The 27,180-nt window shown below is 41.0% G+C and overlaps 1 protein-coding gene across 2 annotated transcripts; it reads right to left on the bottom strand.

The window, feature by feature from the left end:
- Positions 1 to 131: 131 nt before the first annotated feature.
- LOC108713911 (fermitin family homolog 3) lies at positions 132 to 26,946 on the bottom strand. 2 transcript variants are annotated; one of them, XM_018257626.2, is made up of 15 exons: positions 26,787 to 26,946; positions 17,945 to 18,120; positions 10,259 to 10,492; positions 9,660 to 9,782; positions 9,045 to 9,216; positions 7,886 to 7,988; positions 5,879 to 5,986; positions 4,795 to 4,926; positions 4,608 to 4,657; positions 4,407 to 4,531; positions 2,586 to 2,692; positions 2,252 to 2,467; positions 2,043 to 2,167; positions 1,673 to 1,814; positions 132 to 1,480 (listed from the first exon to the last, which is right to left on the bottom strand). In XM_018257626.2, the coding sequence occupies exons 2-15, from the start codon at positions 18,102 to 18,104 to the stop codon at positions 1,298 to 1,300; spliced, it is 1,980 nt and encodes a 659-aa protein (XP_018113115.1). In that variant the 5' UTR covers positions 18,105 to 18,120; positions 26,787 to 26,946; the 3' UTR covers positions 132 to 1,297. The 2 variants fall into 2 exon arrangements, with proteins under 2 accessions (XP_018113115.1, XP_018113114.1); XM_018257625.2 differs by having other exon boundaries at positions 9,045 to 9,219.
- Between the last annotated feature and the right edge of the window lie 234 nt (positions 26,947 to 27,180).

Here is a 27,180-nt window from a genome sequence, read left to right on the forward strand (position 1 = left end):
GGTTAACAACCCCTTTAATTATACAAGCTACCATGTGTATGTATAATATATAAATGTAATGGAATAGTCTTATTTATAGCCTTTCTGGTGTTTCCTTTGGTCTTAGAAAAGAAACATTACCATTGCACAAATGAATTGAACAAAATTATGATTTTGCATAAAGAATACAAGGAGATGTTTTTGAAGTCCTGGCCATATATGGATTTCTTCTAGTGAAACAAAGCCAAATATGATAAAGAACCGGCTCTCTATATATGCTGTTCGGTAACACAGTAAAGTAAATAGCCGTACAGTATTTTCAATTGCCAAGAATAATTCTGTGCACAGGCAGAGACATGGAAGCTGCTCCATGGCTTCAATGGGAGCATTTTCATCAACCTTAAATTCTTCCTCTGCGTCCTGCAATGTTTCTTCTGTGGTAACTCATTGGATATATGTATATATAAACACAGAAACTCACATTGTATTTTGCAATTTTTGTGCATAGATATATTTTGGTGAGAACATTAGAAGATTAAAATGATAAATGTCCTTTTGATTTGATTGATCCATGAAGATTGCATACTGTACTTATCTGTACATGATGTAAAAGCTATATATGGTATGGGATCTGTTATCCAGAATGCTCGGGACCTGGGTTTTTTACAGATAACTGATCTAAGATGGTTTTGTTTCCAATAAGGTTTAATCATATCTTAGTTTGGATGAAGTACAAGATACTGTTTTATTACTACAGAGAAAATTATTTGGATTATTTAGATAAAATGGAGTCTATGGGAGACGGTCTTTGCGTAATTCAAAGCTTTCTGGATAACGGATCCTATACTTGTATTAATCGAATTAATTTGCACAGCTTTTCCTATGAATATATATTAACTATCATTGGTAGATGTAAGTGTAATTGTGATTTAGACCTCTACTTTTTGAAGATCTCTAGATGCTGCCAGACTGTACTTCCAGAATCACAAAACAAAATGGTCCAAAATCACCAGTAGGTAGAAGATCAATGATTTGTCATAAAGAACTATTTTAGTGCTACCTGTTTGATCATGATCATCTGCAATGTATGAGGGATGTAGAGGGTTTCTGAACTTTTTTTACCGTTGAACCTATGGACAAAAATGATCCACGTCAGACACACTGCTGATATGGTCACCTACAAGTCAGACAACAGCGTGACATGGAATGATAGCTGGAACAGTGTGGTCCATAGCCTAACAGGATTACAAGACCATTTTATCTTCTCAGAAAAAAAAAAGTGGTATAAGAGACCGCATAAAATAATTTGTGCAGAAATTCAAAGGGCCTCATGCCCGCCAGTCAGCTTATGGAACAGCTCCTCGTTTAGAGTTTTGGACCCTCCATCCTTGCCTCGTGTTGACATGAAGATGTAGCCCCCAATATACTCATGTACGACTTTGCAAGGAGCAGAGACACAAGTAAAAGCCACATTTATGTGCTCTGTGAATTCAATGGAAACCTGGAAAGAAAGGAGTGATAAAATTGGTTTCCATATATTTATTAAAAAATCCCCTTTTTCTCTCTTCACACAATGGGCTCACTATTTCAGTTTCCCCCCTTCTATTTTACCTGCCCACTTCCTTTATTTGCCCCTAATTTAACCTGCTTCTATGCCCTTCCTTCCATCACATTGTTGTAATCTCAGTCCCACCTGTCGTATGTCCCAGTTGACGTTCCACTGTTTCATATTGCTGTACATCCAAGTTTTCACAATGTCTCCAACACTAAGATCTATGCGAATTAGGCGGTTACAGGCAATTCCAAGTATCTCATCCCTCCGAGAACCCTTAAATCTTTCAGTTGTGCAAAAAAAAAAAAAAGGAAACAAATGCTTACCAAAGTTGACAAACTTAGTAAAAGACTAAAACAGAAAAAGTGTATATAGTATATAAATAATACTGGAGGATAACCACAGAGTGCAGCATGAAACTGGGAATGAGATTGGACACTCCACAGTTAATTATAGATAAATTTAGGTGCATAATGAAGACAAACAAGAAAGTTTAGGGGGGGGCACTGACCTTACAAGAAAGTAAGAAATCCCAAAGTCAGGCAGGGACTGCCAGGCTTGAATGAAGCGCTGCTTGGCATCTATAAGAGACAGTTGTGCTATGTTCTGATATGCTTCCAAGATACGTGGCGTCAACTGTTTGAAAATAATTTCAGTTACTCAACATGACTCCAGTTTATTATTATTCATTGTGGTGCTGAATACCGCTGATTTGATTACCTGCTTGGGTTTTAATTTCTTCTGGAATCGTGGAGACACTAAGGCATGAACATTGATGGAGTCTGGTGCTGTTGTATTAGATGCGGTGGCGGTGGATTTCTGTAAGTTCAAGAAAGAGAGGACACTCTGCACCTCACCCTCATAGGACGTGTCACCCATGGAGCGCCCTTTAGCTGCTAAGCGACAACCAGACATCCAACGGGCATACTGTTGCTCCTGCAAGAAAATATAACACAATGGAGGTCCAAGCCTTCTCCTGTCTATAAGAAGCCACAGAGTATATGAGTGCATTCCATCAGCCCCAATAGAATTCAAAGGAGGCCAATAGACTTACATCATCGCAACGCAGATACACTTCATTCATTCCTTCTGGGGATGGGACTAAGAGCCTGATACAGAACTTTTGAGAAGATATGTTGACCTCTGGTATAACTTCACACCCTGCAATGCAAAACATAGTCAAACAGGTATTGAAATGTGACTGAGGAACGGATTATCTTCAAACATTACTGAATGTGCACTACCTTAGAAATTTTGCATGTGTCCTTACAAAAAACATGAATTTGCTTACATTTTTTTTTTGGTACAGAATGCAAAACTGCTTCACTACTTTTATTCAGTTTCTTTTATTTAACAAAGAAAAGTTTGTAAGAGTACTATTGGCAAAAATTCTGCCTGGAATTTCCTGGAAGGACCACCTTAACCAGACTTCAGAATGCAAGACATGACTTTAGTACCTGGAAGAACATAAGCCCAAGAGACCCTTTTAGTAATACAACTTGGTCAAGTAACTGCGCACCATTTTTTATCTGTGGTTTCACTACCCCTCAGCCTTGATGGTTCTTCAAGCTCTGCTGCTGTTTTGGCTCATATCAAGCCATGATACCATAATCACTACACCATGCTTTCAAGAAAGATCCTCCTGTGCTATATGCAGGCCTCAAAGGGATTTTGTGACCCCTAGGGTCTGGCCACACGAGCAGATTTGGGGAGATTAGTCACCCCAGCAACAAATCTCCTCTTCTTTGGCGGCAATCTCCACAAACTGCCTTCCCCCTGCCCTCCGCCGGCTAAAATGAACTTGCACCAGAGGAAGGACCTTTGAGGTCCGAAACATGTAGTGCGTCAATAAAAAACTAAATTTTTTTGCACATTTGAAGACTCTCCAGTTTTCTTCATGATATCTAAAATGAAAATCACCTGCGGTATTGCACAAGCGGCTCTTCGTTTTCCGAAGTTGCCTCACAAGGAAACTTTGGGCGTTTCTTCCTCCGAAGAAGAGGAGATTTGTCGCTGGGGTAAGTAATCTCCCCGAATCTGCTCGTGTGGCCAGACCCTGCGCTCCGCCGGCTAAAATGAAAATCGCCTGTGGCAATGCACACGCAGCGCTTCGTTTTCCGAAGTTGCCTCACGAGAAAACTTCAGGTGATTTCGGAAAACGAAGTGCCGCGTGTGCATTGCCGCAGGCGATTTTCATTTTAGCCAGCGAGGGCAGGGGGAAGGCAGTTTGGGAGATTGTCGCCCCGAAGAAGAGGAGATTTTTCGCTGGGGCGACTAATCTCCCCGAATCTGCTTGTGTAGCCAGACCCTTAAGGTGGCCATACACCTTGAGGTGGGCAATATCGGGCTGATCCAATCGTGGGCCCTAGGGCCCAACGATCGGATCCTAACGAACAGGAACGGGCGGTCGGATCGCTGGACCGCATCAACGAACAGATGCGGCTGCGATCCAATGGGATTTTTTGTCCCATCCGATCAAGATCTGGCTGACTTTCGGCCAGATCTCGATCAGGGAAGCCCGTCGGGGGGCCCCATACACGAGCCAATAAGCTGCTGTCTTGGTCTGTCGGCAGCTTTTATCTGCCCGTGTATGGCCACCTTTAGAGTCCTTAGCCGCTCCATCAACTTCTTTGTGTGACATCATAAAATTAATATAATCTGGTAATTAATGCTGAAGAAAGGAAAGGTGGAGAACTCTAATCTAAAAAATATATCAGCCAATTATAAAAGCACCGTTATCTCTCTGTATCTGATTTACCACAGCTGGATAAACAAATCCTTTTTTTAAACCCACAAGCTGCTGCAGGGGTACCAAGTTTCTTTCATCACATAATCCATAAGGTTTACAGGGATGAGCATTTAAACCAGATCTTACCTTTCAGACCAAGCATGATCAGTGGCTCCCCTCTGGCCTCTTCTTTGCTCTTATAACATGACAAATTAGTATCTTTCAGCAGCACCCAGTTCTGTTTATAACCCTTCAGTGTCATTTTCTTTGGCCTAAGGAAAGAGAGTGATGTAAAGACAACAGAAAGGAACTGGACCATATCAGAATATTTCTTGGCAAGTGGGTTACCTAAACACCCGGAGATATTCTTGAAGTCCTGGTTCTAACTGGATACCTTCCTGCAAAAGATAAACACATATTATAGAGAACCAAAACTGTTCTGTAACAAATGGTCACTCAATGGAATTGCGGCAGTCTTTTCAATTTGTGGATAGATTATGTGCATAAGCATTTGCATAGAAACTGCTCTGCTCACCAGGGCCTCACTGGGAGTATTTGCTTCCATTTTAACCTCCAGATTAGACAATGCTTCCTCAAGATCTTGCAGTGCTGCATCCTGTGGCATATCCATTGGATTAGAGGTAACTGACAATTTATTGACGTGGTACTGGGGAGAGAATACACAAACGGTAAACAGAAAAGTGAAGCCAATCATATTGCTTCCTGATTAAAATGTCCTTGTCAAAAGCATGCATAGTGTGCAAGAGTTGTACAGCAAATATTAAATAAGATATTGCAGCTACACAAGTGTTGGGATGTTGTGAGCATGTTGTCATCTGGATTGGAGATAGTCAGAGTAAATGTTAAGCTTTATTGTTATTTTTATTATTCACTTATATTCTAGGGCAGCCAGTTCACCTTTAAATTAACTTTCAGTATGTTGTCGACCATGATGTTCTGAGACAATTTGTAATTGATCTTCATTTTTTTTATGGTGTTTCATTTATTAAGCTTCTTGTTCAGCAACTCTCCATGTTGGTATTTCAGCAACTAGCTTGTTGCTAGAATCTTATTTACCCTAGCAACTAACCAGTGGTTTGGATGAGATAGATCTCATCTTATCTTTCTATTCAGGCCCTCTCCTTTTCATATTCCAGTCTCTTATTCAGATCAGTGCATGGTTGCTAGGGTAATTTGGAACCACGTTGCTGAAATTGCAAACTGGAGAGATGGTGGATAAAAAGCTAAATAATTAAAAAACACAAGTAATAAAACAGGCAAACTGATTGCAAATTGTCTAATAATATCGACTCTCTACATCATACTAAAAGTAAGCTCAAAGTTAACATTTAGTATAAAAGGTGAACCACCTCAACTGCACTTAAACTTCTAGGTTACAGTTTGTTTGCTGTCAACTACATTTCTGGAACTGTGACTAAATGACCAATGTTTTTCTACTGTATATCTGTACCGTTGATATGAAGTAGGGGGGCCCTTATAATAGTAAGGAACTTCAAGGGAGCCCAATAGCCACTGTCCTAGTGTGTCAAACATTAGCCATTGTTGCTTCTAAGTATTTTATTCTACCTGAGTTACTGAATATACAGCATCTTTGGTACCTGAAGAGCAGCAAACACCATCATCTCTTCTTCTGTGCACTCAGTCTCTTCTAGTAGCACTGCCCATCGTGCCTGCTCAAAGAGAAGATTGATCCGGACAACATCCAGCTGAAAAACACAGAAGGTCAGAACGTGCTTTTTTGGTTTATTGTATGTACATACAGGGATTTCTTATAGTGCTTCAGGCAAGATATATCAACATTTATATGTTTCTGATGCAGTCCAAACATTTCAACCTGACTGGTGTGTTGGTTGTAGCTGATGTAAAATGCTTTTTGTTCATTAAATAGCAATTTTGCCTGCAAAAGAGAGACAGATACAAAACAGCACCCTTTTTGCAAGAGATTATTGTTTTAAGTGTGCCTCTTCCCCTTTACGTAATGCCAAATAGTTTTAAAGTAGAAGGAAAGCTACCAAAGCAGTTTATTGCCAAAAGGTTATCCACAATAGTGCAAGCCATAACACTATATTTATTCCTGTGTAAACAGCTCTAGAATCTCTCTCTGTTAGTTTAGTTGCCATATTAGCTTGGTGTGACATCACTTCCTGCCTGAGCCTCTCCCTGCTCACTCATAGCTCTGGACTCAGATTACAGCAGGGAAGGAAGGAAGGAGGGAGAGAGGAGCAAACTGAGCATGCTCAAGCCCTAGCCCTGGAGGTTTAAGATGAAAACAGGAAGTCTGATACAGAAGCCCATGTGTACACAATAGAAGGAAAGAAATGCTGTGTTTCTTATGACAGAGGACTGGTGTATTTATATAGACCTTTCTGATAAAGCTTACTTATTAGTCTTGCCTTCTCCTTTAAAGCAGGTTCTCAATTGCAGCTGCACAGGCTGCAAAAATATTACGTCTGTTCCTGACTGCTGAGACAGATAATAAGCAGTTGGCCTTCATTTTCTAGGGGCAGATTTAGCGGAACATCAATGGGTCTGTATGCCTACTTTTTTAAATTTTCTATTAAATAAAAATATTGATTTTTAACTTTGAATAGAACTCTCTGGAGTATAATTTTTGAAACTCGATATTTGGGCCCTTGTGGACTGGGGGCTATATTCCAAGAGACTTTGGCCCGTGAGACTGGCTTTATAGATTGCAGCTCTTGAGTGTTATTACTATCAGATTTATTAAGGGTCGAATTTCGAATTTTAAAAAATTCAAATTCAAAAAGACCAACTGAAATTAAATCAAAGGTTTTTGCCCAAATAGGTCAGTTTTCAATTGAATAGATCCGTTTTCGATCGAATTCAAATTGTACGAATTCTAGGAGGTCACCCATAGGCTAAAACTTCAATTCGACAGGTTTTAGATGGCGAATGGTCGAAGTCGAATTTTTAAAGAGACAGGACATGATAAATTTCGATATTTGAATTTTCAAATTTTTTTAAAAAGAATTTGGACTATTCCCTAGTCGAAATACAGAAACATTAGCTCGAAATTTGAATTTCTTAAATTTGAATTTTCACTTTGACCTTTGATAAATCTGCCCCCTAGTGTTCTTTGATTTTTTTTTTTTAACTATTTTATTTTTAATTTAAACAGTAGATTGAATGTAGGGAAGTGAGCAGGAGAGGGCCCAAACAAGGTAAAACAAAGGTTAACAGAAAAGAGCTAGCTTTACAATCTGCTTCTTGGGTCCTAATGTTATTAACCATGGATAACACATAGCATGTAATAGTCTGGGCTGGAGGCACAATGAAAGGCAAATACTCTATAAAGACCACTTGCAAACTGCTTACATTACATGCATCTACAAGTTCCAAAAATTTAATCTTTTGGTTAACGTCTCTTTAAAATAAATAAGATAAATTAACACTTATTGTATATATGTGGTTATACTTTTCTTACTTTTAAATATAATTCCAGTGTTGTTTTCACAATCTATTGCAAATATGACCCCCTTTTGGCCATAATTTAGATGCATTGGTACTTGGATACACTCTAAATAGAAACAAGCAAAAGGGAATGGCCTGAGTTTCTACTATTGCCGTCTGTACTTCTATCTCACCTTTGGGTCTAAGTCATGAAAAGTGTAATATTTGAAATGCAGCCAGAGTCTGTCTCCTTCTTGAACTCCCTGTTGCAAGAGAGATTTGGAGGAGTTCAGCCATCTGCAGAAAAACATTAAGATGGGAACAAGGTGATAATAAATTAAGGTCAGACTACAAATATACTTATATTTAGTCCCTGATTTCCACATAGACCTCAGCACAGTTTGACTATGATAATTCAACAGTATGGCAATTTAAAAGTTGGCGGCCCTAAATTTAAACGGGAGGGAGGGGATTGTGTTCTTTGAATAAAAATCACAATGTTCTGTAGGGATCCCATAATCCCACCCTGTAATGCTCAGCAATATCGGAGGGAGTCTAGTCTGTTTCAGTTGCGGAAGGAGGTAATAATTAAAACCCGCTCTATCTCTTTGGGGAACAACAGTCAGTAGAATTGGGGTTCATTTGATGATTTTGCATTTCCACATACTATTATGCATTAGTAGCCAGAGTTCTTTTGTCCATTAGTTTTCTGGCTTCAGGACTGTAAACTAAATAATATAAGTCAAGGCTTAAAGGGAAACTAACCCTCCCCACTTTACTGTTAACAAGATGAAATTAGAGCAACCTAGCTGTGTCTGTAACTAAATATGCTCTGTTTCCAGCCTGGATTGGTGAGTAGGTTTATGAGTAAAGGTAAATAAGTGGTCCTGGTTGAGTACACATTATGCTGATTGGTGATATGTGTAGTCCAGGCTGGAAATTAGATGAAATCATGGTGGCAGGCAAGTCCACTGCGTTGCTTTGTGTTCAGCTAGGTAAAACATGAGCGGAATTACACTTAGGAAGGGAACCAGGGATTCTTTATACCTATAATCCCCAACCGTTGGATGTTGCTCTCACTGGCCTCAAAGCAGGAGCTTATTTTTGAATTCCAGTTTTAAATGCAAGTTTTAATTGTAAGTGTACTGCCATGTAGAGCCTCCTGTAGGCTGCCAGTCCACATAGGGGTTACCAATAGTCAATCACATCCCTTATTTGGCACCCCCAGGGACTTTTTTCAGGTTTGTGTTGCTCCCCAATTCTTTTCACGTTTAAATGTGGCTAATGGGTAAAAAAAAAAAAAGGTTGGGCACCTGTGTGTAGTTGTGACTTTGGTTGTAAAGTGCTCCATACCTGCCATGGATTGAGGCTTTGTCAGTCACTGTAATTGGTTTATATCTTTTCTGGATATCTTCTGGGGTTAATCCGGTTTGACAGACTGAAAGAGCTCGGTAACCTTCTTGTGCCTCAGGACTGGCAAGGAAATGGGCTGGGATTCCCCCCTGCAGCATCATCACTGCAGAGCCTCCTGGGGGGACGTGAGAATAATTATATAAAACCCAAAATGGTATTTATTTGTTTTTTATAATTAAAGACATATGATCCCTGGTGCAAAAGCATTTGTTGCCAACACAATCCCAACTGTATTTTTATTGTGAACTTTATAACCATGTTTATTTCTGTACCCCTGCAGATAGTTTCCTCGTCAGGCAACTTCGGAAAACAAAGTACTCCGTGTGCCATCCGGCCGGCAATTTAGATTATAGCCGGTGGGAAGGCTTTTAGGGGAGATTAGTCACCCGAAGAAGAAGCGATTAGTCACTGGGCAACTTAATCTCCCCGAATCTTCCCCTGTGTTTCTGCCCTTAGACTGCAAATCATTTGATTCAGAGGAAAGTCCTATATTGTTATGCTCATGTAGCCCTGTAATTTCCTTACAACTGCCATTGCTTTCATTTGCAACATTACCATCAGAGGGCTGTAGGGAGGTAAGGTCAAAGATCTCTTGAGTGACTGGGTCTTTCTTTTTCTTCTTTTTCTCTTTATCTTCTGGTGCCTTTAGAAAAGAAAGCTCTTCTGGGTATCTAATACCTGATGGAGAAAGATTTATTTAGATGTCTCTATTGTTGCATGCAAGTTATGTAATGCTTTGAAGGAATTGGTGGGGGAATAGATACACAGTGCTCTGTGATATACATCCAATATCCAGAGTACTAGTCCCACTTCAAGTGCTCTGGTTGCATTGTATATGGAAAAGCCCACTGCATCCCATTTGGTATATTCCAGCAGATGTATAACTTTATACTTGCAACACAACTCAATCCTAAACCCACTGTCTAAAAGAGATTGAGTTTAGTTGGTTTGGTTACTACAATCTTTCCAACATTCTTCTACGTTCACACATATGCCAATTTAAAGAAGATTGTTGGAAACGATACCCTAAATACAGGTTACACCCATTGAAATTCTATTCTTTTTTGGAGCATGGCACAGGTTTATGTATGACTGCTGGCATGTAAAGAACTATCCATGGCCTTTGCTGCCAGTGGGTAAACTGTTGAACCCACCTAGAACTTTGCAGACTTCGGCACAAGCACTGAAAGTGGTGCTAGAGAAGCAGACCCTGATGCGCAGTGAGCGCTGGTTAGGTAGAGACAGGATGACAGGCTTGTGCTGAGCAGTGAAGATGAGGTGGGCATCAGCCAGAATACCATATTTGTCAAGAGTCCAGCTGGTCTTTAGCAGCCACTGGCGCTTCTGTTGCCACCATATGGCATGGTCTGACCAGTTCCGAGATAGACCTGCAAGGAAAAATTAGACAAGAATCAAACTGTAAATAAATATAATGAGCAGAAAATATATGTGTTTAAATGGCAACCTGTATTGGCCCTTGGTGCCATTTGTTATTTAGATTATGCTACTGTATGATTGATCTGGCATCCCAGCCACAGTCCATTAATGGGTAAAGCTAAGAATGATCCTTCCTGCTGGATTAAGTGTCTCCCTAGACTGTGGAAGATTTAATTTCACGTAGTTCATTCAATTGGAGCATTAAGGCACCCTAAGAGAAAACCAGAACCACCCCCAAGTGTATGTAATGGAGTGCACTCACTTTTGGAGGAAAGTTGATATGTGTGCAAAACTAGGCTGCAAATGAAAATGAAGCAGGACGTGGATGCCCACTGAAGTAAAGGCTTATACTTGTAAACATAGATATTAAGCTTAGCAAGCGATGCAGTGTGGGTGTGTTAGAATGCTGGAGGATCAGACATTTACACTGCCAGCATATTGACTGTATGGCTGTTGAGTTGTTTTGGTTTATGTTAGGTGGGCTGGTAGCATTACAGCGTTTTACAGGGCTCCAGTCAAGTGCTGTCCACTTTAAAAAAAAAACCTAAAATCCAGAACATCCATGCTTAAAGGAGAACTAAACCCTAAAAATGAATATGGCTAAAAACGCCATATTTTATATAATGAACTTATTGCACCAGCCTAAAGTTTCAGCTTCTCAATAGCAGCAATGATCACGGACTTCAAACTTGTCACAGGGGGTCACCATCTTGGAAAGTGTCTGCGACACTCACATGCTCAGTGGGCTCTGAGCAGCTGTTGAGAAGCTAAGCTTAGGGGGTCGTCACTAATTATCAAGCAGAAAATGAGGTTGGTCTGTAATATAAGCTGATGCTACAGGGCTGATTATTAAATTCTCATGATAATTGCACTCTTTTCTCTGCTGCCATGTAATAATTATCTGTATTAATTACTAATCAGCCTCATACTGTGACATTATATTCTATGTGTACTGTATATTGTGAGTGGGTCCTTAAGCTCAGTAAGCGACAGCAGCACAGAGCATGTGCAGTGAATCAGCAGAAAAGAAGATGGGGAGCTACTGGGGCATCTTTGGAGACACATCTTCCCTGCTAAAGGGCAGTGGTTGCCTTGGGCTGGTACAGAAACCCAAAACATAATGTACGTGAGTGAGTGCCTGTATGCTGATAGATTGTGCATATCAGATGGTTGTGCAGGTTGGTGCATCTGAAAGCTGGTTACTGAGGTAGTATTATGAGAGCCACCCCCCGCAATTAGCCAGGTAATACCCTGATAACCAAGGCTGATCTGCAAAGTGGGACTATGCTACTAATTATAGAACAAAATCACACCAAAGATCCCTTTGTTTATTGTAAGGTTTTTATCCTTATGATTCAAGCAGAGGTCTGACCTCAGTCAGTACTTAGTAAAACACAATATAAGAAAAGAAAGAAAAGTACCCCGCTTAATCAATGAAACTAGAACAGTCACAATATAGTCACAATGTAGCCCTCTTCAATTGCCTATAACTTACAAATTAAAATATATACACTCAAGTGAAATCCCCTCGATTGTCCTCTAAATTTGAACAATCACAGGAAAATTAGAATAAATAGTAAAGTGCAGTGCAATAAATTAAGTTCGTCCCACTATATCAAAAATATAAGTTAACACAATTGATTGGGTTAAAAAAGCAATAAAGTGCAGTGCAATATTCATGATATTGCATTCATGATATTGCACTGCACAGCAATTGTGCACAATTGTGCTCTCTGCACTAGAAGAGTCAAATTTCCGGGTTGAAAAACACACATTCGGCTCTTATTTACCAGGAGGGGCTCTGTTTCATAACTCTCCTCATTGGCGGAGCGCCCCTGTTGTTTATTTCTTAGCAGCAACTGTGGAATATTAGCAAATTTTGTCACAATTATGCTGCCTTTAATGAAACACAGGGATTCTGCTCAAAAAGGCCAAAGTTAAGAAATATATCAACTAATGTATAATTTAGGATGTGCAACCTGCGGCCCAAGTGAATGTGGCCCAGCTTGAAGGGGAGAGAAAAGGAAGAGAAGGGAAAAAAAGAAAGAAATTAAGAAATAAATGTATAGAAATACAGAGAAAATGAGAGTGAAATAATTAGGGATGCACTGAATCCAGGATTCGGTTCAGGATTCGGACAGGATTCAGCCTTTTTCAGCAGGATTCGGCCGAATCCATCTGGCCGGTAGAACCGAATCCGAATCCTGGGGGGAGGGAAATTGCGTGACTTTTTGTCACAAAACAAGGAAGTAAAAAAGGTTTTCCCCTTCCCTTCCCTTATTTTCACATGCAAATTAGGATTCGGATTCAGTTCGGTATTCGGCCGAATCTTTCACGAAGGATTCGGCTGAATCCAAAATAGTGGATTTGGTGCATCCGTAGATATAACACTTTGTGCTCTCTAAGTCCAGACACATTAACCACCTCAGTCTGTCGTCTTGTTAGGAACAGGCTTACTATGCAAGGTTGTAACAATGTGGCGACCTATGGAGTAGGGGGACTCATGGCCCATTGGCCAGTTAGTAATAACAATATAATAATAAGTCTGTTTAATATCCAGGCGTCCTATATTCCAATGTATAGCTCCATCTGCTTATCCAACTGGTATTGTAGTTCTTTTCTGTGTATTTTCTTTAATTTTACAAATCAAAAGTGTTTTTGTATTTCATGTGTGGCCCCAGACAATTTTTCTTTTTCCGATGTGGCCCAGAGAAGCCAAAAGGTTGGACACCCCTGATTTACAGAGTCTGTGACACCCCCACCCCTGAGCTGCTTTCAGTAGCGTAACTAGATGTTGCTGGGCCCCACAGCAAATTAATTTTAGGGCCCCCAACATATCCAGTGTTTGTCCTGTTTTACCAATATATGTTCAAATTGCTCATCAATGAGAGCCTCATGGGGCCCCCTGTACCTCCTGGGCCCCCCTGCAGCCGCAGGGTCTGCTTCCTGTAGTTACGCCCCTGGCTGCTTTAGAAAGACATAAAAAGGCAGGGTTGGACTGGGAGGCCCGGGGCCCACCGGGACTGCTGTCCAGGGGCCCCCCGCCGGCCCCCGCCCCCCTACTAAAACCTGTCGGCCCAGCCGTTCGGCGCGCATGCGCAACAGCGCTGTTCAGCGCGCATGCGCAACAACGCTGTTCGGCGCATGCCGGAAATAAAAAAATATTTAGCTATTGGAAATATCGGGAGAGGGGTTCTGGCCCGGCGGGGGCCCACAAAGTTCTGTTAGTGAATCTGGGTATTGTACTAGTTTGTGACCCTTATAAACAAGGCTCCACATAATCTGCACTGTTAGGATATGGTGCTGATATTAAAGATGGTGTTGGAATGGGCTCTCAAGTGGGCATGTACTTTAAGGTTAAATGGGTTTTTTCAGTTTAGTTGGTTTTCAGATTAATTTCACCAGAAATAAAGATTTTATTTCAATTCTTTTCTATTTTCCGCATATTGCGGTTTAAATCTTTATTTTTCACCTTCTTATGTCTTTCTGTAGCAGAAAATGGATACAGGAGTTGATAAATGTCTTATCTTTGTTCCTGCTGCGTTTCATTAAAGGGGTTAACTTTTAAGGGCAAAGTTACTAAAAGGCGAAGTGACTAAAGCTGGCGAAAATTCGGGAGCGTTACGTCATTTCTGTACTTCGCCAATTTACTAACGGGCGCTGGCGCAAATTCGCTAGCAAAGGAGATAGACTATAGTGATTCTTCTCACGCTAATGCCAAGAGAATGGACGTAACTACGCAAATTCATTAAGATGTGGATTTTACTGAACGTTACCTCGTGCGCCAGAAGAAGTGCAATAGCGTAGATAGAAGTTCCTCAAAAAAAAGTTCCCAAAAAAACACTGGCAACTTTTCAGTTTTTCAGGGTTGCAAAAGAGCGTAATTTTTTTATTTTTTAGCTCCCCCCTACATTTCCTAACATAAGGCACATAAACTATACACTGGGCTCATGTGTAGGGAAATATAACAACTCTATTTTCTTTTATCAAGGTTCCCTGGGCTTGTGTAATGTAATGTATTTGCTGCAACATATACATCCATTTAAATGTAACTTCCCGCCATATGCAAATTAGCCAACGCTAGCGCAATTTTGCTTTGCTTGCCGAATTAACGCTAGTTAAAATTCGCCATCATTCGGCGCCGTGGACACAAGCATTTTAGTGAATAAGCGTTGTCCTAGCAAATTTTCGCCTGGCGAAGTGTTGCGATGTGAGCAAAGCCGTCGCTGGCACATTTTCGGAGGTTAGTGAATTTTCCCCTATGTTATAGAATGGACAATTCTAAGCAACTTTTCAATTGGTCTTCAGTATTTATTTTCTATAGTTTTTGAATTATTTTCCTTCTTCTTCTGAATTCGTCTAGCTTTCAAATGACTCACTGACCCCATCTAAAAGACAAATGATATGTAAGGCTTGTTATTGCTACTTTTTATTGTTTACCCTCTACAGCCCCTCTCCTATTCATATTCCAGTCTCAATGCATGATTACTAGGGTAATTTGGACCCTAGCAACCAGATTGATGAAATTGCAAACTGGAGATCTACTGAATAAAAAGCTAAATAACTCAAACCCCACAAATAAAAAATGAAAACCAGTTGCAAATTGTCTCTCATCATCATACTAAAATCAAAATGTAAACCACCCCTTTAAAGGCAGCTGTTACAATTGATACAATAGTAATATGTAAGATGTTAACCATGATATACCACAACAATTTAAGTACAACGTCTTTACTATGTTGGTTTTTGTCTTTCTGTAATTGATACCCTAAGTCAATAAATAAAGGAAATAATTCTAAGTAAAAAAAAAAGATCTCCAAACATCAATGAAACAGGTCTGGGGCACCATTCTCATTCTTATATATGTTTCCCTATGCAATACCATCGCTTTGATTATTAGGGGGGGAGGGGCTTAACAAGTGATACACTGCCATCTCGTGACCAAATATAGCAATTACAATAAAATGAACTTAAAGGAAAACTATACCCTCAAAATGAATACATAAGCAACAGATAGTTTATATGTCATATAAGTGACATATTAAAAAATCTGAGCAAACTGGAATATATATTTAAGTAAATATTACCCTTTTACATCTCTTGCCTTGAGCTACCATTTTGTGATGGTCTATCTAATATAGGCAGAGCCGGGCCACACCGGGCAGGTGCCCTAAGCAACCTGGGCCGACGCGGCGCAGGCTGAGTGTGCGCATGCACAAATTGACGCCAGCGCGCATGTGTAAGTTGACGCTGGGGGGCATGCGCGTATTAACGCTGGCGTGCATGCACAGAAGCGTCAATCGGCGTGCAGGAAGACGGGAGTGAGGGGGCCGGACATGGGGTAGGCGACAGTGCAGGTAAGTGTCTGGTGCCCCCCCAGCTTTGTGCCTTAGGCACGTGCCTACTCTGCCTACCCCTAGTTCCGGCCCTGAGTATAGGTAAATCTAAAAAAACAGATGGTCTGTGTGCTGCCTCAGAGATCACCTGACCAGAAATCCTACAACTCTAAGGGGCAGATTTACTAAGGGTCGAAGTGAATTCGAGGGAATTTTCGAAGTAAAAAAATTCTAAATTCTAAGTAATTTTTTGGATACCTCGACCATCGAATAGGATACTACGACTTCGAATTTACTTCGACTTCGATTCGAAGTAAAAATCGTTTGAATATTCAACCATTCGATAATCGAAGTACTGTCTCTTTAAAAAAAACTTCGACTTCAATACTTCGCCAATTTAAACCTGCGAAAGTGCAATGTTAGCCTATGGGGACCTTCTACAACATTTTTCTAAGTCTTTACACACAGTGGCGGAACTACCGGGCCAGTGCCTGCACCCCCTCATTTCCCCCCGGCAGCTGCGCACGTCACTGAAATCCCCCTGGCAGCGACATGCGCCACTGCAATTCGGGCTGTACGGAGGGGGGCGGGGGCCCGGCTGAGCGTCACACACCAGGGCCCGCCCCGCTCTAGTTACGGTACTGTTTACACATCGAATAAAAATCCTTTGATCGAACGCTAAAATCGTTCGTATCGTTCGAACGATTTTTATTCGACCGCAGGATTGCCAAATTTGTTGAAAAAACTTCAAATTCGATGTTCGAATTCAAAGTTTTTTAATTCGATGGTCGAATTTTGAAGTTTTTTTGTACTTCGAAATTCGAACCTTGATAAATCTGCCCCTATCTGTAACAGGAAGAAGTGTTGAAGCAAAAGACAGAACTCTGTATGCTAATTGGCTCATGCAACCTAAGAAGTAAAGTTTGTTTCATTTGTTTGTGTGCACAGTGAATAATACGATCCCATGGGGTGACCCTTATTTTTTTTAAATGGCAATTTTCTATTTAGGATTACCCAATGGCACATACTTCTAAAAACGTATATTTTTATGAAAATGGTTTATTTATATGAAGCAGGGTTTTACATATGAGCTGTTTTATGCAATATCTTTTTATAGAGACCTACATTGTTCGGGGGGGGGGGGGGGTAACGTTTTCCTAACAGGCTAATGTCATACAAAGCAGTCCGCCCCCTGTGTATTTCCACCATGGGAAAACGGCTGATTCATTCTGCTTTATGTGTGTGTGCATTTATAGGACTGGAATCCACATGCCACAGTGCACACAGGACGTATCAAAAATGCTTGTGAAGGCAATTTTGGTTGGAAATCCACCTCATGGGCATACTGGCAGGTAGACTACAAGTTTAAGGAGGTTATATGTAACCTATTGGCATAGTTTAGGCTTGAGTAGGTTATGTACTTGCCCCAATAAGTTTCCTGTAAGATCCCTTACGCTGTATGAGTGTAATGTGTAGCGTGTGTTCTACCTACATAACTAGGGTCGGACTAGGCCAGCGGTGGGCCCCAGCCCTCGTGGATACTGCTGGACAAGACCTGCTCCTCAATCCGCTCCATGAACTCCCCTCCTGGCCCCAATCACCTCTCGTTGTACACGCAAGGAGGTGGCTGTTGGAGGAGGGTTGCACATGGAGAATGGGGCCAGGGGGGTTTGGGGTCCCTGAGATGGCAACCCCATGGGCCCCCTGACCACTAATCCAACGTTGAACATAGCCTTGGCTGAGTTTTCCTATAACATGACTATTGCTAGGCATGTACACTTAGAATGATAATATTTGTTGCTGCTGACTTTGTGTGTGTCCTGCTTTGTGTTCCAGTGGCAGTCACTGTGTCTCCTCCTTGCCTCATGTCTCCTGGAACTGACAGAATCACCTTCCTCTTTTCTCTATCTTCTTGGTTATTTTTGACCCAAAAGCCACAGACATTGACAGGGACAGCAGGATGTGTCAAACCACAGTCAGGCCTGGAACATGCTGATTATTCACTAGTGCTGCAGAGGAATTCCAGTTTATTTCTTTTGGGTTAGTTCATTTTTTTTTACCACTTACCTATTTTTTCTACTGCCTGTAATATCACACCCCCGATATGAGTTTCGCCTGTCACTCTGAATGTTACTGGATCTGCATTTGGCCCCAAATCTTCGACATAGATTTTGAGCTCCCAGGAGGAGTCAATGTATTCTCCACTGGATGTCTTGATTCCAGCCATCCTTAGATCATCGGCACTGATGGGATAAGAGTATACAGTAAAAAGATATTAATGAAATGTTAAAGAATATTCCTCACACAGATCAATGGTTTTCTTCTTCTGACTACCCTGCTGTTGCTAGACTGTAATTCCCAACTTTGTCTATCTCCGTGGTCTTAGAAGATGCTGGGAATTGTAGTCTATAAACAACTGTAAAGTAGGCAAGATTGTTTTTAAACATGAGATACAAATTCCTTTCTCAAATGAGAATGTAAGGACAGCCACACCAAATAACATAGCTTACTCCAGAAGTTCCAAAATCGTGAGGTTGCCCCCCCCCGCGTAGGGCTCAACCTGAATTACTTTAAATTTTAAAGGAATAATTTAAAAGTGACGTTTTTTGGGGGCGATGTTTGGTCTCTACACAATTAACTGTCAAATCTCCTCTTCTTCGGGGCGACTAATCTCCCCGAACTGCCTTCCAATGGCTAGAATGTAAATCGCCGGGGGGGGTGGCAATCGGTGCGCTTTGTTTTCTGTCACCCGAAGTTGCCTCGTAACGAAGTGCTCTGAGTGCCATCCAGCCTTCGATTTACATTCTAGCAGGCGGGAGGCAGTTCTGGAAGATTTTTCCCCCCGAAGCAACAAAATCTCCCCGAATCTGAGTGTGAGTCTCTGCCCTTAAGGGGGTCCTGAACCAAAAAAGTAAGAAAACCACTGCTATAATTATTGTGTGTACATTCAGAGCTGGGTCATGTAGTATTTGAGCTTGAGACTATACTATACTGGCACACTGCTCCCACTCTCTCTATCTTCCACTCCCCGCTGGCTATAGGCTAGAACCCCCCAATTTTTAATTTGTAGTGTAAAGAACCTCCCTGCTCTTTTCCCCCTGCCACCACAGAAGCCTCACCAGAACTTGTAACCTCAGTTAAATCCCCACACACTGATTGTACGTTCCCCTTGGTCCCCCTCCTGCACCCTACTACTCGTTATCCCTGCTTCTGACCCTGGGTACACTGCAGAGTAACCAAGGAGATTTTATCTTGGCAGTTCTAGGAACACCATCTTTGGCACTCTCTCTCCATAGACTATGGAGAATCTCGTTCATCCAAGTCATGATATTCAGTAGCTAGTAGAGTTAAATCTAAATATTCTTGCAACTATTGCTGGACGATTGATGTAATGATGTACTCTTATAACTGTAGCCTTGCTATAAGCCAAGAGGTTCCATGACCACAGGATATTCATGGCTCTTGTGTATTATAAAATATATATATAGTGAATAAAGTACCCCCTCTTGTAGAATATAAGGATATTATAAGTTACCGAGGAATTTGTGTTTTTATACAGGTCATGGAACTCTGAGGTAACTTCTAATATCCCCATATTTTGCAACTGGTGGTACTTTATTTATTATAATAATTCAGTGAGTCATGTGACAGAAATGACATCAGAACTCACCGTTTATAAGGATAAAATTTACAAGATATTCATGGCTTTTGTGTATTATACTGTACATTTATTAAGGTCAGCTAAGTCTAGCTCATAAAGACTATAACTTTCCTTAAATGGGTTGTTCACCTTTAAAGGACAAGGAAAGTTAAACTAAATAAGTAGGTTAAAAATGTTGTACAAGACGTTTTGTGCTTCTGTACCAGCCCAAGGCAACCACAGTCCTTTAGCAGGAAATATCTGTGTCTCCAAAGATGCCCCAGTAGCTCCCCATCTTCTTGTCTGCTGATTCACTGCACATGCTCTGTGCTGCTGTCACTTACTGAGCTTAGGGACCCACTCACAATATACAGTACACATAGAATAGAAATGTCACAATATAAGGCTGATTAGTAATTAATACAGATAATTACTACATGGCAGCACAGAAACCAGTGCAATTAGCATCAGAATTTAATAATCAGCCCTGTAGCATCAGCTTATATTACAGACCAACCTAATCTTCTGCTTGATAATTAGTGACGACCCCTAAGCTTAGCTTCTCAACAGCTGCTCAGAGCCCACTGAGCATGTGAGTGTCACAGACACTTTCCAAGATGGTGACCCCCTGTGACAAGTTTGAAGTCCTGGATCATTGCTGCTATTGACAAGCTGAAACTTTAGGCTGGGGCAAAAAGTTCAGTATTTAAAACATGGCATGTTTAGCCCTATTCATTTAGGGTTTAGTTCTCCTTTAAGTTATCTGTATAGTATGGTGTAGAGCAGTGATCCCCAACCAGTGGCTCGTGAGCAACATGTTACTCACCAACCCCTTGGATGTTGCTCTCAGTGTCTTCAAAGTAGGTGCTTATTTTTTAATTCCAGGCTTGGAGGCAAGTTTTGGTTGAATAAAAAACAGGTGTACTGCCAAACAAAGTCTTGTGTAGGCTGCCAGTCCACATAGGAGCTACCGAATAATCACAATCCTTGTTTGGCATCCCAGGGATTTTTATGATTGTTTTGCTCCCCAACTCATTTTACATTTGAATGTGGCTCAGGGGTAAAAAAAGGTTGGGGACCCCTGATGTAGAGAGTAATATTCTGACCATTGCAGTTGGTTTTCATTTATTTATTTGTGGTTTTTGAGTTAATTGCTTTTTATTCAGCAGCTCTCCAGTTTGCAGTTTCAGCAAATTACCCTAGCAACCATGCATTGGTTTGAATAAGAGACTGGACACATTTTGGACATATCTATTCTTTCCCTTATGTTTCCAGTCATACGTCACAGTGGGATAACTCCTTGATTACATTATATAAATGGTCATGAGCTTTGATCTGGCATAAAAGAGGGTTTCAGACAGTGGGCAATGGTTTTAGTTTCTTAAGAAGGAATGTGTGAGAGCAATAGGTCAAAGCTACTTGACCTTTTTCATTTTTTTTAATTAGGGTAGACAATTTGGAACTGACCTAAGATCATTTACTTCTCCCTGGGGTACAAGTGGTCATCTGCCAAACATTTGCACCCGGGGGGGGGGGGGGAATGCTGTACTCTGCTCCTTGTACCAAATTGAAAATCCGGTTTGAGGAAGAGACCACTCCAGACTCCTGCCACTTCCTAATGGGTAGTATGTTATTTGTAAGGTCACAATAATCAGTAGAACAGAACAGTTGTGCCATTGTGTCTGATTTTGGTTCCAACACAGCCCAAGTTCTAAACAGTAAAACAACAGAAGCACTGAACTATTAACAGAAGCCCTCCAGGGAGGGAGTCACAGGGGGACACCTACATGCTTCCCCCTCCCACCCATTATTGGTAATCGTTGAGGGTGGCACACATTTTATTTTTTGCATGTTTAGCAGGTCATTTGGCTGGTTGGCTTGGCCTTTAATGGCTCAGGAAGCAGGAACAGGAGCAATTGTGAAAGAGGGGGGATGTTCTGTCATCATTTCTGTTTTTTTGCAACATACACTACACCAGAGATCCCCAACCTTTTGACCCGTGAGCAACATTCAGAAGAAAAAGGAGTTGGGAAGCAACACAAGCATGAAAAATTTTCTTGGGGTGCAACCAAAACTTGCCTCCGAGCCTGGAATCCAAATAAGCAGCTGCTTTGAGGCCACTGGGAGCAACGTCCAAGGGGTTGGAGAGCAACATGTTGCTCACGAGCTACTGGTTAGGGATCACTGCACTACACAAATCTCTTTGCCCTGATCTGGGGCAGTGTGTGATGTGACATCTTGGGGAGGGGTAGGGTTGCCACCTGGCTGGTATTTACCTGCCTGGCCGGTAAAAATGATGAGGTGCAGGCAGGAGAGGAGGCTAATGCCCATGTAGGGGCTGATCTTTAGTCTTTATTTCAGCAGGCCAATTTCAGCCCCTGTGTGGCTCTAACCTTTCTGTTTGGGGATGCTGCTGTGCTGTGACTGGGGTGGGGTGAAAAATGTTGCCGTGACTGCATGCAGGGTCAGACTGGGCTGGCGGGACACCAGGAAAAAACTTGGTGGGCCTTGACCCTTGTGGGCCCAGTCAAGATTTGCCTTGGGTGCCAGAATACCTTGGCCTGGCCCTAGGGTTGCCAACTGGCCGGTATTTTACCGGCCTGGCCGGTAAAAATGATGCTTGATGACAATGTTATTAAAAGGAAAAAATGTGTTTCTTTCTTGGTTTATAATTATAAGTACAATTGGAATCGATGATCTAGATTGGCTGCTATTATCATATTGTAATATTGTATAATATGCTTTCTGCTGGGCTGCCTTTATCTTGATTGTCTTCTATGTTATTGGCATGTGATCACTGTACTGAAAAATTTGTTGATAAAAAAGAAAAAAAAAGGAAAAAACGGCAAGAATATAGGAAGGCCGGTATTTTTTTCCAGAAAAGGTGGCAACCGTACCTGGCCCTGGTGTTGACTAAATAAATTCTCTGTGCTCTGAAATGGATTGCAGAGACTGCAGAGTGCTCCCATTTTTTTGCACTTTAAACACTGTCTGCAAAGTCATAAATTACTCCATAAGTGTCCAGATTCAATGTTGATAGAATTTTACGTAGTAGCAGCGTGAGACTGCGTTTATCAACCCTCTTTCCTTTATGAGAACAAATTGAATAAAAGACTAGATAGTAGGTAAAGAGAAAATACTAGGTTAATAAGGGAGCTGGATAAGGATAAGAGAAAAAATATACGGTAGGCTTATAGTCTGAAGGTGGCCATACACAAAACATGTAAAAAGGGCCAACTCTCGGCCAGATATCGGGGAAGCCCGTCGGAGGGCCCCACACAGGGGCCAATAAGCTGCCAACTCAGTCTGTCGGCAGCTTTTATTGATCCATGCATGGCCACCTTAAGGCAGTGATCTCCAACAAGTGGCTTGCGAGCAGCATGTTGCTCTCAGTGGCTTTAAAGCTGGTGCTTGTATATATATATATATATATATATATATATATATATATATATATATATATTGATTATTACATTGTCCCAGAACTGGACAAGCATATGAATAAAAAACATTAACCTTTTAACCCATATCTTGTACTTCTTTCCTCCCTCTCTGGATATATTTTCACCAATATGTATGCTGGTGAAAAAATGCTATCAGTTTGTTTTTAGACCTTCATACATTGATTTGGTAACTGCCTCCCAGGCTCCCTATTTCAATGCATGTACTACTTCCATCCATTTGCAATCATGTAAAAAGAGGCATCTTGGACAAATACAACTTTTTCAAATAACTTCTTACCATCACCACTATGCAGTGTCAGACTGGGTTGCACAGAACACCACAAATCCTTAGATTGGGGGTCCCCAACCAGGGTCAGACTGAGCCAGCGGGACATCGGGAGAAAATCTGGTGGGCCCCCTGTCTTGTGGGCAAAAACACAGTGTGCATGCGTACACAAGCCGCGGTGGGGGCGGAGTTGAGCCCTGAGGCAGCAGCCCCGTGGGCCCCAGGCACATCAGTCCGACCCTGTCTCCAATCTTTTTACCCGTACTCCACATTCAAATGTAAAATGAGATGGGGAGCAACACAAACACAAATAAAATTCCTGGGTTGCCAAATAAGAGCTGTGATTGGCTATTTGAAGGCCCCTATGTTGTTTGGCAGTACACCTGGTTTTTATACAACCAAAACTTGCCTCCTAGACTGTAATTCAAAAATACGGATCTCCTAGAGCAGTGCTGTTCAGTTTCTGTGGTATCAAGGGCTGGAATTGTTCTGCCCATCGTAGTGAAGGGCCAATAATGGAAGCCAGTGTTGACCACTCCCTGTTTTTAAACCACACCCATGTTACCACAACTTGTAAGACTATATTACTGGTGGTAACACACCAAAAAACCAAATGATTGGTGCTCACTGCAGGGATATCACTCATATGTGAAAAATGTTAAAAAAAAGTTATATTTAAACATACCCTTAAATCTATATGCTTCCTCCTCCCCTGTGGATAACACAGTGCCCCCAGCACACGATTAAACACTTTAGGAGCCCCTAACAATAATTTCCAAATGCTTACAAACCTCCAGAAGGGAACATAGGGCAGGCAGAGAATGGCACATACAAATTGCAGACTGGAGAGCTGCTGAATAAAAAAAGCTAAATAATAATAATAAACCACAAATAACAAAAAATTTAAAATTATTGCAAATTGTCTCCGAATATCATTCTCTACATCATACTAAAAGTTAATTTAAAGGTGCACAACTGCTTTAACAGTTTAGTTTAACTAATCTCCCCAAACTGTCTTCCCGTCGGCTAGAATGTAAATCGCCGGCGGGATGGCACTCGGAATGCTTCGTTTTCTGCAGTCGCCCAAAGTTGCCTTACGAGGAAACTTCAGGCGACTTCGGAAAGCCAAAGCGACCTGAGTGCCCTCACGCCGGCGATTTACATTCTAGCCGGCGGGAAGGCAGTTCGGGGAGATTAGTCGCCCGAAGAAGAATCGATTTATCGCTGGGTGACTAATCTCCCGAAATAGCAGGGTGTGTCTCTGCCCTAGAAAGCTGGAAAGAGTCAGAATTAGAAGGCAAGTAATTAAAAAACTATAAAAGATAAATAAAGAAGACCAATTGAAAAGTTATTTGAACTGCCCATAGTAAAAGTTTAAGAGTGAACCACCCCTTTAAATCAAAGTTCTATAGCGTTTTATACTGTAGATATACTAGTGCTTGTTTGGGAAGTATCGCCACACCCATAACGGGTGATTCCCAATAACTCACTGGGTGACAGCAACCTTTTCTAACGGTTTGCAGATCATGCAATGTGATACTGAATTTCCGGAGGAACAGGAAACGATCTCTCTCTCCCCTACACACCCTATTTAAGCTGTCAGACTATATTCATCAGCCTTAGTATGTACAGTATAGAACGTTTCAAAGAAATCTCCATTATGACATTAAATACATGAGCAGAAGTGCACACTTGCAGTTCATGTCATTTTAAAATGCCTAAATGCTAACGATCAGCGAACATTCCTTCTAAATGTGTCTATAAACAGACAAAGCAGCTGGGGTGCTCAGTGCAGAAGAATAGGTATTACCTATAGAGAAATAATGAAGTAGGTTTTAATAAGGGGCTTTTTTTTTTTTCAACTAGAGAAAAGGTACAATCTCTTCTTTGGAATTGTTTCCATCAATATAACCAATTTTATGGAGTTGTTCACCTTAAAGTTAACTTGATGATGTATGTATGTTGTAGAGAGTAATATTCTGAGACAATCTGCAATTGGTTTTCATTTTTTATTGTTTGCGGTTTTTGAGTTATTTTGCTTTTTATTCAGCTGCTCTCCAGTTTGCAATTTCAGCAATGTGGTTGCAAGAGTCCAAATTCCCCTAGCAACCATGCATTGATTTGAATAAGAGACTGGAATATGAATAGGAAAGGGCCTGAATAGAAAGATGTGTAATAAAAAGTAGCAATAATAATACAATAAAACCCCCATTTTACGTTTTTTCAGGGGACCAGAAAAAAATGGTGTAAAATCCAGGAAAATGTAAACTCAGGGAAATGTATTATGCATAATATATAGGTGGGACCAAAAAACAACAATGTAAAATGTGGGAAAACTTAAAATCGGGGGATGAAAAATTGAGGTTTCACTGTACATTTGTAGCCTTACAGAGCATTTGTTTTCAGATGGAGTCAGTGACCCTCATTTTAAAACTGGAAAGCGTCAGAAGAAAAAGGCATATAATTAAAAAAAACTATATAGAAATAAATAACTAAATAATAAATAAATAATAAGACCAATTGAAAAGTTACTTAGAATTGGCCACTCTGTAACACACTAAAAGTTAACTTAAAGGTGAATCACCCATTTAACCAATGAAAATGAGCCAACTTGGCTTTTCTTCTATACTGTATAACTCAGGTGCATGTATAAAAACACAAGACCCCAAACCCGCCCTTCCAATAACAGACGGCTACTTAGTTGGTGCAAGAGAGACTAAAGGATTCCAGTAATAGATAGTGGTATACCGTATAACAAGTGGAATAAGATAAAGCAGCAGCTAAGAGAAGCAAGAGCTAAACTTGAGCAAGGGGACCAGCCCAAATGGCGTAAATTCAGGGAAGCCATGGGGAAGTAGGATTTGCTGAAAGGTCATTGCATTTATGAAATAGTTCCCACCCAATGCAAAAGTAGTCAAATCCAAAAATAGCAAGTATTTAGGCGTATTAAATGTTAGCATGTACAGTAATGGGACTGGCCATTTAGTAAGTGTATTCTATTATTGTCCTACTGCATATAACCCAGGCTCCTAAACTGAGCTGACCACACAGCAAGCATGGGTTTTAGACATATCTCAGTTATGAACATCAGAGATATCAGCTTTTTTGCTTCTGGGAAATTCCATAGAAGGTGCATGGCTGCAGGATTGATCCGCCTAACCAATGTCAATTTTAAACTGAAAGTGGGACAAGTCTGAAGGTACTGAGGAGAAGAGAACTGAAGCTTCCCCAGGGTGTACATAGACAGTGTCACTGGGATACCAGGAAAACTCCCGGTGGGCCCAGGTGTCAGTGGGTCTCTTGCTTCTAACCATTTGGCCTATTTCTTGGTCATTCCCTATTTCTTTATGGGAACAAAGAGGCTTAATAATGGAAGAATAGAGTATAGTATGTAGTGAAAAGAGATTAGGAGAATAAAGAGGTAGACTGAGGAGAGGAGGTATAATAGCTTGGTAAGTGGGCCATCAGCCTAAGGGTTTCTGGTGGGCCCCTGGCATCCCAGTCCGACACTGTACATAGATGATTCTGTTGTGGACTTACCTCAGTCTCTTCTTTCAGTTGTTTGAGTTTTTGTTTTTTTATGTTTGAGTGTTGCTTTGCCCTCCGTGTGCTTTTCTCATGCCCTCACACCTCTGCTCTCTCTTTATTCCTTGCAGTCTCTTGCTCTCGTCCTTCTGCACAATCATGCACTCCTCTTTTGTCTTCTGAGCTTGTGGTCTTGTGTACGCCACTCCCCTATCTCTGTGGTTCATGTACATTTCCCCTTTTTGCTGGTTCTTTCACAGTATACTTCCTGGGTCCATTCAGCATGTACACTTCTCATTTTCTCTCCAACTCAGTTTAATGCCTCCCAGGCATTTTTAATGCCGTTCTCTCTTTCTCCTGTGAGATTTGTTTATTTATTTATTTATTACAATTTACAGTGTTAACATGA

This window comes from Xenopus laevis, chromosome 4L, assembly GCF_017654675.1.
Source record: "Xenopus laevis strain J_2021 chromosome 4L, Xenopus_laevis_v10.1, whole genome shotgun sequence".
Classification (NCBI taxonomy): Eukaryota; Metazoa; Chordata; class Amphibia; order Anura; family Pipidae; genus Xenopus; species Xenopus laevis.

What these genes read in the sequence shown, in the direction of transcription:
- LOC108713911 (XM_018257625.2), bottom strand. Translation starts at nt 18,104, where the DNA reads ATGGCTGGAATCAAGACATCCAGTGGAGAATACATTGACTCCTCCTGG. An exon ending in CTCCCTACAGCCCTCTGATG is followed by an intron (nt 9,220 to 9,659) that starts GTAATGTTGCAA and finishes ACGTCCCCCCAG; the next exon opens with GAGGCTCTGCAGTGATGATG. An exon ending in TGGTGTTTGCTGCTCTTCAG is followed by an intron (nt 4,927 to 5,878) that starts GTACCAAAGATG and finishes TTCTCTCCCCAG; the next exon opens with TACCACGTCAATAAATTGTC.